Below are 12,312 nucleotides of genomic sequence, written 5' to 3' on the forward strand. Positions count from 1 at the left end.
TGTCACTGACTGCCTGTCTTTATATGCATACCAGCCCAGCCTCTGGCTTTTTTACTTTTCATTCCATCCAGGAAGAGCACGCACCAACTGCTGAAACTTCCTTAGCCTGACAAAGGGGTTTTGAACCTAAAAGCTTGCTTAAAAATTGTTGTCCAACTATTTAAGTTGGTCTAATAAGATATCAGATTCACCCAAAAAACCTTGTCTGCCTATGTCCTTAGACCAACATGACTACAACTTCCATCCCTTTAAACTGATTATACAGATAGTGAAACTTGATCCTAATTTATACAGTAACTTCCTTACACTGAAGATGTATGAGACTTGCATCAAGACACAAATGCCATTTTCTTGCATAGTGGGTCCTGGAATAAGGTAGATACCTTAGTTTTGAAAGGCTGGATGAAGAAAAAAAAAATGTTCCTTGTAGTGAGTAACTGAGTAGCAGCAGCTAGGGAGTTGAGCCTGCTTATTTGTGGAGGCTTTATTTTCAGTTTCCCTTGGTAAGGAGCAGAAACTGCTTGGTTTTTTTGCATACAGTGTGGACTCCAACTTCCTGCAGCTGATTTTTTTATGCATGAAACTGGTAAATAGCAATAATGCTTCACAGGGAGAAACAGCTGAGCTTCATTGGGCTAGGAAAACTCAAGTCTCCTAAAGCTGAGGCAACATCTAATTGTCAGCATTTAATTTACAGCATCAAACACTGAATGCATTTTGTTCCTCATCCATGCTTAAGGTATCTCTGTTATCTCTGTTGCACATGGGAGCACTGCCATAAAGCACTTGCATGCCCATATTCTGTATTGGAACAGCCCTGAAATGGCGCTGATAAGCACCTCTGCCAGCTAAGAGGAGAGCATGCCTCTGGTGTTGCTCAATGGTAAGGTGGCTACATTGCTTCACTTAGATAGTGCCTAAGTCAGTGGTCTCCACGCACCGCAAGACGATCCATTGGGGTATGGGAGGAAAATATTAGAACTATTTATATTTATTTTTTATCTAAAAAAATAAGAAGCTTTACTAATATTTAATATACGGATTGACACTCAGTCTGTATGTCAGATGGTCACGTGTCACGTTTGGTACGGAGTAGTACATGTATATAATTTATAAATAAACATATATTGGGGGTGCGTGCTCAAAAGTTTTTTACTGATAGGGATGTGTGATCAAAAAAGTTCGGAGACGACTCATTTAAGTTACAGTAATGTGGTAGGTGGACAAGGGGAAGACTGTCATCTCACCAACACTTTTGGTAAGGCACCTACACCCCAGGGCAGAGCTGGCTTGGGTTCTTAGCTGCTAAGCAGACCGACAGATGACAATGGGAGCAGCGGCTGGCTCCAAGACTGTTACCTGACTGCTCTTTTCAAACCGGGCTTGTGGGGGATGGTGGAATTTAAGTCATAACTGAAACGACTTTCCAAGGACAAGTGAGGGCCGAGCCACCGGGAGCCTGAAAGGGACGGGGGGCTTAGTCCCAAGGGAGCGTCGGCTTGCGGCAAACTGTCCGTGCCTGCGACCGCGGCCCTGCAGCGCCCCCTCCGCTGCATGTGCGGAATCCGCTCGGGCGGGGGCGAGGCCCGCCTCCCCAAGTCGCTTTGCTGCCGTAGCGCTCGGCGCTTCCTGCCATTGGGCAGCACGGCGGGGCGGGGCGGGCTCCGCACTACTACCGGCGGCCATGCGGAGGTGAGCGCGGCTTCCGGGGTTGTGCGGTCCTTCGCTCCCAGGCCGTGGGGGCGCGGAGGAGGGCTGCTGGAGCGCGCGGCCCGGCAGGGGCAGGTGGGTCCCGCCCTGGCGCGGGGACGAAGCTTACCCTCCAGCGGCCTGGCCCTGAGCTGCCGCCGCCTCTGGACCTGTGCACGGGCTAGTGGAGCCAAGCCAGGCCCAGCGCTCTCTCCGCGTGGTGCCTGCCCCGGCCGGGCCGTGACACACATCCCATGGATAGGTGTTTGAGTAGGGACCAGCCTGCCTCGGGCAGCGGCCGGACTAGGTCCCTCCAGCCCCACTTCTCTGGGAGTCCGTGATGCCCGCTGTGGCTGGGCCGGGCCCCGTGTGAGGTGCTACGTGTGGGTCTGCTCCAGAACCGGGGCAGCACAGCAGGCCAGATAACAGGGCTCCACGGGCCAGATTGGGAGGACTGGTTATATATTTGAAAGCCCTGGCCTAACAGAGTTGCACCCACTCTGGAGTGAGTGTGGGCTGTGTTGGCAAGAGGGATACACAGACCTGGTCCAGCATTCACCTGAGCTGTCTGCTCCCTGTGTTTGGATGCCCTGTCAGATGCTGCTGCTTCAAGTCCTGAGCTATTTTGAAATGCTGATGTGGTGATAAGGACTTGCCAGCCTCTCCTGCCTGCAGGCTCTCCAGGAAGAGTTCTTAGCAGTTGCTTTTCAGTACCAAGGTTCAGGCTCATTGTTACTGATGAAGCCAATGAAAAGCTTTTCTAAAATCTCCATGTTAACACAAAGCAGCTTGGTCTAAGTGGGCTTCTCTTGCCAGCATTTCGCTATAGTTAAACAGAATCAAAGCTTTCATTTAGGATTCAAGGACAAACTTTCCAGCTCTGGTTGTGAAGAAAGCTGTCCCATTACAGAGTTGTTCGCCTATATGTTGGTAGTGCGTGGTTGTGTGACTGAGTTAGGAGAACATAGGAAGTTCCATATCAGGTCAAAGCAGAGGCACATCTACCCCGGAATTTATCTTGCAGTAGCAGAGTGGTTACGAAGTAGAAGAGTGTTTATGCAGGACTCCTCCAGACTGATCCATCCCCTGCCCTTCCTGCCCTACAGCTTCCTGGAGAGGCCCAAGAAGTCCTCTTTTTGAGGTTGCATGCCCAAACAACCATGTTTGATTCCCACTGATGGACAGCCTAAACCAGTCTTAAGCACAGTGTGAGCCAACACAATGGTTACAACAAAGTATGACTGTTGATAATGATTTAGAAAGCTGGCATTGCTAATTATTTTGCTCTTCCCCATGCTGGCTGAATCATCCAGTGCCTCCTACACTGAGCTCCTTACATATAGCTGGAGCTTGAGACTAAAGTTGCATGTTCCTTCCTAGCCCCATTCTTATCTCTTTGTGTGAACACATAGAATCAAAGGGTCACAAATAGTAAATGCTAATTTCCTTCTTTACTCTGTAGAAAGTAACCACATGGAACAAGATATGCCTTAGAAAGGCAGAAAAGAACATGGCTTTATGTTGTATTTCTTTTTACATAAAGTTGCTGGAAGCTAAGCAGGATCCATTTCTTAAAATAGGTCTTCTGGAAATAAAAATAAAAATTTGCATTTGAATGAAAAATATACTCTTGGGATTTTTTTTTTTTTTTTTTTTTTGGAGAAATGGTCTCAAATCTCTGCAACATTTTGCTTGGTATTAGTGGGAGCTCCATGGTTCAGGTTGGTCTTAGTTTCATCATGTTCTTCAGAGCCTGTATGCAGTGTCAGGTTGTCTTCTTAATGTCCTAATAAATGATGGGGCAATAAGGAGTTCAGTGGTGTATTAGGGAGTGAAGCCTCTTTCGTATTCTGCTGACTACCTCTGCACTGGTTTTGATTCCCCAGGGTCAACAGCTGTCTGTCCACTGATGATGTCCTCCTGGAGGATTTGGAGACAGAAGGAGAGAGGCAGCTGAAGAGCCTCCTTCACCATCAGCTTGACACCACTGTCTCCATTGAACAGTAAGTATTGAACCAGCTGGCGAAATACAAAAGAAGACAGAGGACATAGGCTACTGCTGCTGGCACAAGAGTACCAGTGTATCAAGGATGCTCAGATTACAGAAGATGGAAGCAAAGCGTCATGCTAATGGTGAGGGCATAGTGGTGCAGCTTAATTTCTAAGAGAAATAATTAGGGACTTTTCACAGCAGGAGCTTCTTTTGCAGCATCTCACTCAGGCAGTGAGCTTGGGAGTGTGGTTGTTGCTCCCAGCATTCTCCATGTGCAAGTCCAAGGTGCAGTTAGATTTTTCAGCTGCTGGTGACAGATCAGTGGTGCTCAAAGTTCCAGCCCTGTGGGCAGGATGAATGGTGTGGGGTTGGTATTTGGGATTGATTTCTGGGTGTAGTCTGGCATGCTGACCCGGCCCCACATGCTGGATCCAGCCCAGCATGCTGGTCTGACCACATGCATGAGATTTGCTCTGGAGTGAACCCTGGCTCTCAGGCTGTCCAGCATGGTAGGCCATGTCATCTGCCCACAGGGCTCTCCACGTGTCCAGAAATGTGGCAGCATGGGAGAGGCAATTAACACAGCCACCGCTCCCCCACTGCAACATTTTCAGACTTGTGGAGAGACCCATAAATGAATGGCATGGCCTCACTGGCTGGAAGTTGAGCACCACTGACATAGACAGTAGTTCATACTCCAAGGCTTCCTGCAGTCAGACAGTATCTAGTAGGAGAATAGGGAGTGTGTCTAGATTTGACGATACCACCTGCAGAAGCACAACTTCTTAATTTTGTTTATTGGGCTGCTCCTAGGCAGTGTGTGTCCAGGCTATCCAGGCCAGCCAGGCTATCCAGGCCAGCATCCTGTCTTGTGAGTTTCTTTTCCAGGGTGCAAGGAATTTTTGCTTTGTTGTTGCTTTGGTTCACAGGTGCAAATCCAAGCGACGATGTTTTGCCCCTGCGGCTTTCTACAAGCCCTTTGGAGAGGAGGCAGCAGGTGCTCTAACTTTATCACAGTTCCAGGCACTGCAGGAGAATGACAAAGAAACAGCTTCTCTCCGGGAACTGGGGCTCTCAGACTCAGAGATCCTACTATGGAAGAACCAGGCTTCAGCAGAGAAGGTGAGGAAAGAGCTGTACTGGCAGGGGCAGGGACTCAGGGGTGAAAGCCATCTGGGGCTTACTGGGGCCTAGCACCCAAGCACCACTGAGCATGCTAACAATAACCAGTAACACTGCAGTTTTTGAGGTGTCTTAAGGACTGCCAAGGAACAACTGCTGCATGGGATCAATCATCCATACAGCCATGTTCACAAAAAAAAGTGGAGAACAGGAGCAGAGCCTGGATTTACTTAGTTAAAGGAACTAAGGACTTAAAGGACTTTTGGAAGTATGATATGGTTCTTTTGAGCAAATCACTGATTTATCTCCTGCCCTGGTCCCAATTCCAGTCCTAGGTAATTGAGATGAAACTTGATGGAATGAATCTTAAACACTCCATCTCAGGATCCAAAAAGGAGTCCCAATCCTCTTCCCACTTCAAGAAACTAAGGATTGGCTACTGATACTGGGGGTTGACATCCAGTAGAGAGAGAAGATTCATATAGACCTGAGGTGGTGATGCAAAGACTCTTTTGACAGGGAAGTGTAAAAATGAAGTCCAACCCAGGATTTTTTAAAAATAAGCTATCACACATAGGAAACCTGGGATTATGAAGACAAGAAAGAAAGCAGCAAAGCAAATAAACCAGAAGATCAGGAGAGAATGAGCTGCTTACCCCCCTCTCACATAAAGATTCTGGGTTCCTGTCTTCCTGCATCAGAGTGTTCACCCAGTGAGGATAGAAGCTCTCTAGACACAACTCTCTGGCTGGGGACAACCACTGGGGCTGAAATGATGTGGAGTCTGAATTCTAGCATTGCCCTGCCACAAGTGTGTGGGTGGGCATTCTATCTAAGCACGGTCACTGCTCTGTTTCAGGGCTCTGGTTTGGGGGCAGCCCCCGAGGCCACGCAGCATCGGCTGCAGGCCATCCAGGAGAAGATCACAGAACGCCAGCACATCCTCTCCCTGCCACAGAGATTTGCTGGCAGCAAACAGCTGAGCCGGCGGGAGATGGAGATCGAGAATGCACTCTTCCAGGGGACAGACCGTCATTCCTTCCTGAGGGCACTCTATCACCAAGGTACGTGAGCTCCCCTGGCCTCCTTAGCAGGCTAGGAGTGACTTATCGGGCACCTGAGTTTGCAGGAGTTGGCATTCCTAGAAATGCATATCTGGGACAGCCACGGGTGTTTCATAGATTTCATAGACATTAGGGCTGGAAGGGACCTCGGGAGATCATCGAGTCCAGCCCCCTGCCCAAAGGGCAGGAAGTCAGCTGGGGTCATAGGATCCCAGCAAGATAAGCATCCAATTTACTCTTGAAGGTGTTCAATGTAGGTGCTTGAACCACCTCCGCTGGCAGACTGTTCCAGACCTTGGGGGCTCGGACAGTAGAGAAATTCTTCCTTATGTCCAGCCTTATGTTTCTTCCTTGCCTGTTCCCTCTGGTGAAATCATTCAGTTCCTGCAGCATAGAAGGCATTCTTTCCTCTTGCCAAGAGCATTTTGTGTGAATAGAACCCTTCAAGGGTGGGCTTTCCAAACAGTTTAACATATGAGCGATAGGTCTCATTAAGAAATGCCTCCCCTAGAAGATCAAGTGGTGCTCAGTTAATATTCTCTGGATCTCACTGTGGTGGCAGAGGATAACTTGGAGGCAGACCTCAGCCTGATACATTTAATAGCAGTATGTACACTCCATTTTACCATTAACTATTGATATTATTGGAGTGCCCAGAGACTTCATCCAGAATTAGGGCTGCTAGGCCATGTTCATGTGCTTCATAGAGGCAGTCCTTGCCCCAAATTGCTGGCAATCTGAAGAGGCACAAATGTCGGAGGAATATGGAAGAACATAGAGGGGTCACCCTTACCTAGGGTCACCTACCCAGGTCAGGGACAGAGGTGGCAATGGAGCCCTGGTCTCTTGAATCCCAGTCCTGTGCACTTCTTCCTGCTTAAGGCTGAATGCAGTTGCCCAAATAAGCATTTCCCTGCCCTTGGGACCAAAGTTCCAACTCTTTGCTTCCCTGTGATATACATAATTGTTCTTTCACTGTGTTTCTTTACTGTGGATCAGATGAAGCTCAGAAGAGGATGGCAAGTGAGAAGGACCCAATGGGTAACTTGGAGACTGTATATCAAGAGATGCTAAGCAAGCAGTTACCTGAAGAATGCCCATCTGTAAAGGGTGATCCGTGCTGGCCTTGCTCCCTGGCCCTAACTGGACCTGTGAATAAAGAAAGAAGGCTACTTTCCAATCAGGAAAAGAAGATAGAACATGATGGAGATCCCAGCCTCCCTGCACCAAAGCCTGTGGAATCTGAAGCCCAACAGCCCACCCCAAGCCCTGTGGCTATAAAGGAGTGTGTAGATTTCATTCCAGAAGAGGAGATCCAGAAGAACCGTCTCTCAGAGGAAGAAATCCAGAACATTCCCCGGTTTGCCTCATACAGTCCAGGAAACCCAAGCAAGGTACAGCAAAAGCTAACCTAGAGGTGATAATATACAGTATGATATTTTTCCTGGCTACTGTTGGACCATGGTGTCACAAAGCTATTCCTGCTTGTTAATGACCGAAGCCATCACCTGGAGAGGACATACTTTCCCCTCCCCCCAAAAGTAGGTACAGTGGAGTTGCATCATATGCACATTTAACTTACGCGAATTCATCATACGCGTATGCCCCAGAGGGCCAATTGTGTGGATTCAGCCTGCAGCTGCCCCCTGCAGTGCTGTGCGTGGGGCCAAGCCGCTACATTGGGAGCAGCCCTGCTGGGAAGCTGTGCATGCTGGCGGGGCAGGAGTTTGGTGCAGGCTGCCCTGGGCGGGAAGGAGGGACTACCACTGGATGGGGGAGGGAGCAAACTGTACCACTGGGCAAGCCCAAAGGTAATTTTGACTATACGCTGTTTTTGCCTTACGTGCTGACTTTAGAACCTAACCCCAGTGTAAGATAAAAGTCCACTGTAGTTTCTTTCCTCTACTGTGGGAAAAGAAGAGATCTTTGAACGAGAAGATTCCCCTGTGTAAAAATTACAGGGGTATTCAATGGTCAGCCCTGCTCTAATACCAGTCCCAGGTTGGGGTGGAAGATCTGGCTCTGAGACTTAGTCCAATAAAGTGTTGCCTCTGTACCTAGTCCTGAATAGTCTAAGTGCCTGACTCATACTACCAACTCTGTTTAAACCATGTTTAACTGGCAACAAGAGCTTTTGATATAAATAACCAGAGCTGACAGCTCCTTGCTAGAGGTGCACCAATACATTGGTCCCATGCTAGATCAGCACCAATATAAGGAAAATTGACAGAAGCGGCTGGGAGGGAGTTTGGAGGTGGGGTGGGCTACAGCGAATTTTGGGGTGGCTGCACCCCCCTCCTCTGCAGCACTGTTCCCAGCAATGCCACCCCAAGCGCAACCTGACTCCCCCACCCCCCAGCTCACAGTGGCAGCCTGCCCCGTCCTGTGCAAATCCAGGAGCACATGCCTCTCCCCACCATGCCCTCCTGGGGTATGTGCCGTGGCAGGAGCTGCCCCCCCAAACACCCCCAAAGGAGCTGCTCACAGCTCCATTCTGTGCCCCACCCTGCCCTGGCTGTGCAGCGCCTACCCCTGGCCCAGCCTAACACCCTTTTGTACCGTGGGGACCTTGATCTGCCCCCCCCCGTGCCCCTGTTCTCCCCCCGCCCCTTCCCCCACAGCAGACTTACCAGCTGGATGCTGCTGTCCATGCTGCTGGGCTGCCTATTGGCAGTTGGATTGGTATCGGCCAATATGGCTTATTAAAAATTGGCCATCGGTATTGGCCCAAAAATGTGTATCGATGCACCCCTACTCCTCGCATATGTACAGTGTGATAAATCCTCAAAAGAGCCACAAGCCATCCTGCCTACATATGCTTATCTCTGTTTTCTAAATATACAGCCATCAATATGAGGCAGAGAGGCCTGTGTAAGTGAGAGGAGCAGAGTCAGCCTTCCCAGTGTGGGGTTGAAAAGATGCTGGGAGATGAATGGATACAGCATGCTTTTCTCTGTGTGCAGCAGTGGAGAGTCTGGGCCTGAAAGGGACAGTCAGCCCCTTCAAATGTAGAGCGGTTCTGGTCTGGTGTAGCTGGATGCAAAGAAATGTCACTTGACGTGCCTGTGGTAACTCAGTCTCTCCTTGTCCTGGTCAGGTGCTGTATCTGAAGAACCTAAGTCCCCGGGTGACGGTGAGGGAGCTGGTTTCCTTATTTGCTCGATTCCAGGAGAAGGACAGACCACCAATTCAGTTCCGCCTGCTGAATGGCCGCATGAGGGGCCAAGCCTTCATCACCTTCTCCAGTGAGTTGCTCCCTGTAGTCATTTCCTTATTACTAAAAGTGCAATGTGCTGGAAGGCCTACATGCCCTGGGACAACCAGAGAATTCTGTTTCCAAGCTTAGCCAGACCCCTTGGCTCCAGTGAAAACCTCCAGCCCTTACATGGAGTAAGACTGAGGTTATCTTCCATGGATGAAGAGGATCTCTGATGCTGCCTGCTGTTCACCACACTGCCCTACTAATATAATGTCACCACCATATGGTATAGCTGCTGTAGGTAGACTGTGAATATGAGAACCCTTAATGACCTGGAGAAGACCACAAAATCTGTTGGGGAGCCCAGTGGGCTTGAGGAGCAGAGACCTATAACCTAATCTTATTTCACTCTCCTGTTGCAGGTGTGGAGGTTGCCCAGAAGGCTTTGCTGCTGGTGAATGGATATAACCTTCAGGGGAAACCATTGGTGATTGAGTTTGGGAAGAACAAGGGGCAGTCAAGTTCTGACTCTAACTCTGCCTCCCCCAGTTGCTGTGCTGTAAACAGTGTGGGTAGCTCCACTGCCAAGTAGGGGACAAATACTACACCGGGTCTGTGTTGATTTGCTTAGACTGTGGTAACTCCCCTGTCAGAACTGGACCAGCAAAGGACTATCCCTATATAAATCTCAAGGTTAGACAGGAGAGACTTGGAGGCTAGGCTCCTTTCAGTGAAGTGCTGAAGAAAGGTAGAAAGTCCCATCATGTCAGGATGGTAGAAATGGAACCAGCTCCTAACACAAAGCACATGGGGGTGGGGTCCATATTTTGACTGTTCGGTTTGAAGGAGTCTGAGGATCTTATGTTGATGTGCATTGCTTGGGCACTGTGCAAAGTGTTCCCAGGGGTGATACTGGGCTGTATTTCTTTCTGTCCAGATTATAAACAGGCAACTTTAGCACTGTTTGAAGGGGATGCCTGTATCCCACCACATTCAGATATGTGTTAATTTTTCCCTCCTCTGTTATGCCTATATATTGGTTCCACTATCCAAATACTTCTATTTAGGAGGAGGGAAATGTGTTTTATAAATATATTTTCCCAGGAGATGTTCTTCTCTCATAGATGATTATGTGTCTCTATAACTAGAGAGCTGCACTTGTTATCTTCCCTACTCTGAGGAAACCATTTTGGAGATGACAGGAGGCTTTGGTTTTCAAGGCCTAGATGTTATCCTTTGCAAGTAACAGGTGCTGATAACAGATCTCAGCGCACCGTGCCTCTCTTCACCTCCCTTTCAGGAGTCCCAGTTGCCACATAGACTAGAATAGCAGTGGTCAGTTTGGCCAGATATCCTGCCTCTAACAGTGGTTAATGTTGTATGTTTCAGAAGATGGCAAAAGTGTCCCCACTCCATTTTATTCTTTTCCACAATACGTTTAACTGCAAAGTGCCATACTAGTGGGATTTTTCCCCACTGGTATGTCTTCCTGACCACTCACTCTTGTACCGCTAATAATATCCTGAAGTATGAAGACTGGTAGTTCTTGTGTTTGTTCCCAATTAGTACCAGTGCAGGTGCAGTAGTTGATATAAATATCTTGTTGCTTTCTAAAAATGATGCGATTTCCGCTAAAATGATGCCTCCATCACTAAATATGGCAGGATAATGTCATGCTTCTTTTGCACCATCCCAGCTGTGCCTGGAGAGACACAGCTGAAATCTTCTTGCCTGGTGATTTGAAGGAACCAACACCTTATTAACAAAGTGAGCTGTAGAAACTGCCACTCTTATGAAGAGAACCAATTCCCAATACCAGCTGGGTCTTTCCTCAAGCAGCCAGTCAGGAGTCCAGCTGTCCGCAGCTTTTTTCTTCCCTGGTTAGTTTTTTTCTTGGCTGACAGTTTGACTCTTTTGGCCAGTCGTCTTTGTCAGCTTGTATTAGCCTTGTACCATGTGAGTACAAATGCTGAATGGAGGATTGTGTGGTGCTAAGGGGAAATTTGGAACAACACAAAGGCAGGACATACAAGTCCCCCGGTCCTAAAAGATGCTCTGCAAGCTGCCTTTTGGCCTCTCCCTTGGCAGACTTTGTTTCTTCCAACTTAAAATACTTCATTCTCCCAAACAGCAACTTATTGGGCAAAATATCTCAGGACCATTCTAGAATGCTACAGACACTTGAGCCCTCAATATGTGTTTACCCTGTCCTGTTGGGTTCCTGTTGCTACAGAACATTTGTGTGTCACCAAAAGGTGTGGTTCTGGGGGTTATTGTGGACTGACTTGATTGAAGCAAATGGCATGGGGAGTGAGAAGATGGAACCTCACAGGAAGCTGGGGATGAGCCAGAGGTGTATCTGGATTGTCCACTTTTGTTTCCTTTTGTCAATAAAGCTTTTAGTGTTTTCATGCCCATGTTTTCATGCCCATGTTCAGACTGAAGAGGCTCAGGCTGAGCAGTGCTGCTATCTTTGTATTGCTGGAGTCTGCCTTTTACCAGAGGGACTCCATGTGCTTTTCTAATTTGATGTCATCTCCCTGCTCCTGAGGCAGGTAAGTATTATCACTCACATCTTAGAGATACAGGCATAGAAAGGGGCAAATGACTTGCCAAAGCATCTGCCTTATTTAACTGAACTTGCTATGGAGTTTTGACACGTCTCCTTAATTTTATCTCCATATACCTACCAAGTTATCCTGTGTAAAGGGCTGGGGCCTGTTCCAAAGCCCAGGAACCTACATGGAAAAACTTCCATTAACCTCAGCAGTTTGGGCCTTGTCTTTGGAAGAATTCCAGTTTACAGAGATTCTAAGCAGTGTAAGCTCTGCCTTTCTTCCACTGATACTTTTTGTTTTCAGCCCCTGCAATGAAAGTGCTATGCTTCAACAACCCTCCAAACACATGCACGGTTTCAGCTCAGTGTAAACCAGTACCAGAATAATAATTATGCAAACTTCGCCTGTGGTTAGGGTACAGGCAGATACCATTGACTGGTATCTGTCTTTATACTGAGTCAGAAGTGGATGTATTATTACTTGCAAAATAAGTAGAAAATGATGTCCATTTGTGTCATTTAAGATGAACCCTTGAAAATGAGGGCAATCCTGAAATCAACAAGGAGGCGGTAGAGGGATACAAAATGGGAGTCATTGCTTATATGAGAAGGCCTAGCATTATTCTGTACAAAGCCAGCTTTGGGGAGGTGACCTAAAGAGGAAAACAGTGGTAAAGAAGAGGTGAAA

At 48.0% G+C, this 12,312-nt stretch overlaps 1 protein-coding gene across 1 annotated transcript; it reads left to right on the forward strand.

The window, feature by feature from the left end:
* Positions 1 to 1,609: 1,609 nt before the first annotated feature.
* RBM41 (RNA binding motif protein 41) lies at positions 1,610 to 11,472 on the forward strand. The gene is made up of 7 exons (XM_090061493.1): positions 1,610 to 1,692; positions 3,576 to 3,692; positions 4,612 to 4,804; positions 5,664 to 5,868; positions 6,868 to 7,262; positions 8,966 to 9,113; positions 9,490 to 11,472. The coding sequence occupies exons 1-7, from the start codon at positions 1,685 to 1,687 to the stop codon at positions 9,657 to 9,659; spliced, it is 1,236 nt and encodes a 411-aa protein (XP_089917619.1). The 5' UTR covers positions 1,610 to 1,684; the 3' UTR covers positions 9,660 to 11,472.
* The last annotated feature ends 840 nt before the right edge of the window (positions 11,473 to 12,312 follow it).

Source organism: Crocodylus siamensis, chromosome 8 (assembly GCF_052110815.1).
Source record: "Crocodylus siamensis isolate JL-2025a chromosome 8, ASM5211081v1, whole genome shotgun sequence".
NCBI lineage: Eukaryota > Metazoa > Chordata > Crocodylia > Crocodylidae > Crocodylus > Crocodylus siamensis.

Bases quoted from the DNA above. Each gene is read 5' to 3' on its own strand.
- RBM41 (XM_090061493.1), top strand. The intron at 7,263-8,965 runs GTACAGCAAAAG...TGTCCTGGTCAG, and splicing joins GTCCAGGAAACCCAAGCAAG to GTGCTGTATCTGAAGAACCT. The intron at 9,114-9,489 runs GTGAGTTGCTCC...CTCCTGTTGCAG, and splicing joins AGCCTTCATCACCTTCTCCA to GTGTGGAGGTTGCCCAGAAG.